We start from the raw sequence: 2,888 nt of genomic DNA, 5'->3' as shown, positions 1-2,888 counted from the left end.
GGATTAACACAACTGAAGTGTAACTGTAGCCATGTTTTGGAGCACACTGTTTGCAGTATTGTACATCTTTAAAAACAAATCTCAGTGTTTTCCTCACTTGTCAAAATTGCATTGGGAGTTGCAGGTTTGGTTGGTCCCAAGTAGCATATCTGCAATATTTTTCACTATATCCAAATACCAAATGATGAACTCTCCTGAAAGGCAGTGACAAAGCGTAACAATTTCAAAAGGGAATTATTTCAGAATTGTTAGCAAATTTAATTCTTGCAAGTGTTTTTATGCTTGTAACATGTGTGGTACAGTAATTCAGCTTATTTAAAGTAGAAAGAAATGGTGCATATTCAACCTCGTGAATGTTGTTGTGCTATTCCTGTTGCAAATTGCCTTACAGAAAGGGCATCAAATAAACCAAGCACCAGGCTCCTGTGGCTGGCATGGTGCACTGCAGGATCCAGTTACAGCCTCTCTTTGTAATTCTAGGAGGCAGAAAACAAAATCTGACACTGAAAAATAATAAGTTTAAGTAAATCATGTAGGAGAAACGTACATCTATGTCCAAGAAGTGGTGAGATGTTGCCAGAACAATGCAGCTACATTATGAATCTTTAATGATTCTGAAAGTCATAATGGTCTGTCACTAATGCCCATTAATGATCTCTCTATACCACGAGTATGGGCTTGATGTTTCTGGCCAATGCCTTAGAGAATACTTTAAATGTGCCTTAAACTTTCTCTGATCTACTCCCCGTGTGTCTGCTCCAAATGTAGACTGCAATTGCCTGGGCAGGAGCAGCTGTAAGGCAGCATGGCTTTGGGGATAAGAAAGTCTTATTCAGGTAAGATGTATTTAAGCAATGTTTTTTTACAGGAAAAAATGAGAAGGTATTTCTTGGCAACTAATCCTCTGTAGAGGTTATAAACCATATAAAGAAATCAGAGGTTAATATTTCTTTAATACTAAGAATGTGGTTGTTCTTAGACTTCATGAGTTTTCTTTGGTAACTAAAAAAATGTCATTTAGGAAGGAAAAGGCAGGTGTTACTGTTCATTCCTACTGGCTGGGACTGTAAATAGACTGAATATGCTGCTGAGCTGGCAAATTTGTCCTGATTAAATATATGTTTCACATGTCAAACAGGTTGATTTTAAATATCTGTGCCACGTATTTAGTTAATTTTGTACCCAAGCTTTTGTCAGGTATAAGAATTGCTTTAGAGAAAAAACAAATCATTCCATTTCTTTTCTAATTGCCTTTCATCAGAGTACTGTGCTTAACCTTAACTGAAGGCAATCTTATCATGTTGTTAATAACGTAAAAATATTTTCAATACAAAACCTTCTTAATTTCTCTATTCTTTTGTCCATGCTTTAGCTGAAGGCTTATGATGGTGTAATTCAGTTTTCTTCAATAATGAAAAAGTGTGTTCTCTGCATGGGGTATGTGAAATGATCAGATTACGCTAAGAACCAACGCCCTGTGGCTAGAAGGGAAGAGCAAATGAAGGGGCTTTTGGAAAATACCCCAATATCAAACAATAATCTGATCAGCAGCGTGTACAGAGCATTCAGCATTAACTGTGAGCCTTAGATACTAGCTGGGCTGTGTGTCATTCTGTATTAGAAATAACACACTAATCATCAACTTCTATGAATTGTGTGTGGCATCCATTTTTCCTTTTCCCTTTAAGATTAATATAGCAAATCTGAGTGTAGTAAAGGGTGCAGTGCCAAGTGTGCACTCTGTGTTGGTTTTGGCATGTAGCAGGTATGATCATATGGATATTCATTTAATTAACTGCTGATGCCTTTCTGTGCTGCAGCAGCAGGAAGGGCTGTGGCTGGGGCGCTCAGGATGGAGGGGGTCTGCAGCAGTCAGGAGCCTTTGCTGTGGGTCAGGTTTTGGGCTGTCTGTTGTATGGCCCCAGTTTGCAGCTGGCACGGACCATGCTGTGGAGACGTGTCACCGTGCTGTGGGGACATGTCCGTGGTGTAGGGATTGTCACTGTGGTGTGGGGACCGGGTGGCGTGGTTGTGAATTCCAAATATACAAGCAGTCTGTGTCCATGGTGTGGGGATCTGTCACTGTGCTGTGGGGACGTGTCCATGGTGTGGGGATTGTCACTGTGCTGTGGGGATGTGTCACCGTGGTGTGCAGTTGTGACCGTGCTGTGGGGATGTGTCCATGGTGTGGGGATCTGTCACTGTGCTGTGGGGACGTGTCCATGGTGTGGGGATTGTCACTGTGCTGTGGGGATGTGTCACCGTGGTGTGCAGTTGTGACCATGGTGTGGGGATCTGTTACTGTGCTCTGGGGACATGTCCATGGTGTGCGGATGTGTGACCATAGTGTGGGGACCTGACTGTGGTGTGGGGACGTGACCATGGTGTGGGGATGTGCCCATAGTGTGGGGCTGTGTGACCATGCTGTGGGGACAGGACCGTGGTGTGGAGGGCCAGGTCTTGTGCCTGAGCTGGGAGCTGCTCGGGGCTGCAGCGGGTGGGATGAGAGATCCGGGATGGGAGATCCGGGGTCCGGGATGAGGGATGCGGGATAGGAGATCCAGGATCCGGCATGATGGGGGATCCGGGATGAGGGATGTGGGATAGAGGATGAGGGATAAGGGGTGCGGGATGGGGGATCCGGGATGAGGAATGAGGGGTGCGGGATGGGGGATCCGGGATGAGGGCTGCGGGCTGGGCACGGAGCGGCCGCCGGACAGCGCCAGGTTGCGGCCCGCGGAGCTGTTCCAGGAGCGCTCTGGGCGCGGCCCTGTGCCGGTGCCCTGTGCCTCTGCCCTGTGCCTCTGCCCCGTGCCGCTGCCCTGTGCCGGTGCCCTGTGCCTCTGCCTGCCCTGTGCCGCTGCCCTGTGCCGCTGCCCTGTACCGCT

General features: G+C 46.7%; 1 protein-coding gene across 2 annotated transcripts in view; it reads left to right on the top strand.

Annotated features, from left to right (window-relative positions):
• The window catches only part of FGF13 (fibroblast growth factor 13), an 86,191-nt gene that overhangs the window by 28,056 nt on the left and 55,247 nt on the right, over positions 1–2,888 (top strand). The window contains exon 1 of one of the 2 annotated variants that reach the window (XM_031058803.1): positions 685–836. The exons of the other annotated variant lie outside the window; for it this stretch is intronic. Coding sequence (XP_030914663.1) covers positions 806–836 — 31 coding nt within the window. The 5' untranslated portion in view covers positions 685–805. Of the gene's footprint in view, positions 1–684; positions 837–2,888 lie in introns of those variants that run through there. 2 annotated transcript variants of the gene reach the window in all.

The sequence above is a fragment of the Geospiza fortis genome, unplaced genomic scaffold (assembly GCF_000277835.1).
Source record: "Geospiza fortis unplaced genomic scaffold, GeoFor_1.0 scaffold29, whole genome shotgun sequence".
NCBI classification, from domain to species: Eukaryota; Metazoa; Chordata; class Aves; order Passeriformes; family Thraupidae; genus Geospiza; species Geospiza fortis.
Note: the sequence above shows the minus strand (reverse complement) of the source record. Positions and strands in the feature narration are given on the sequence as shown.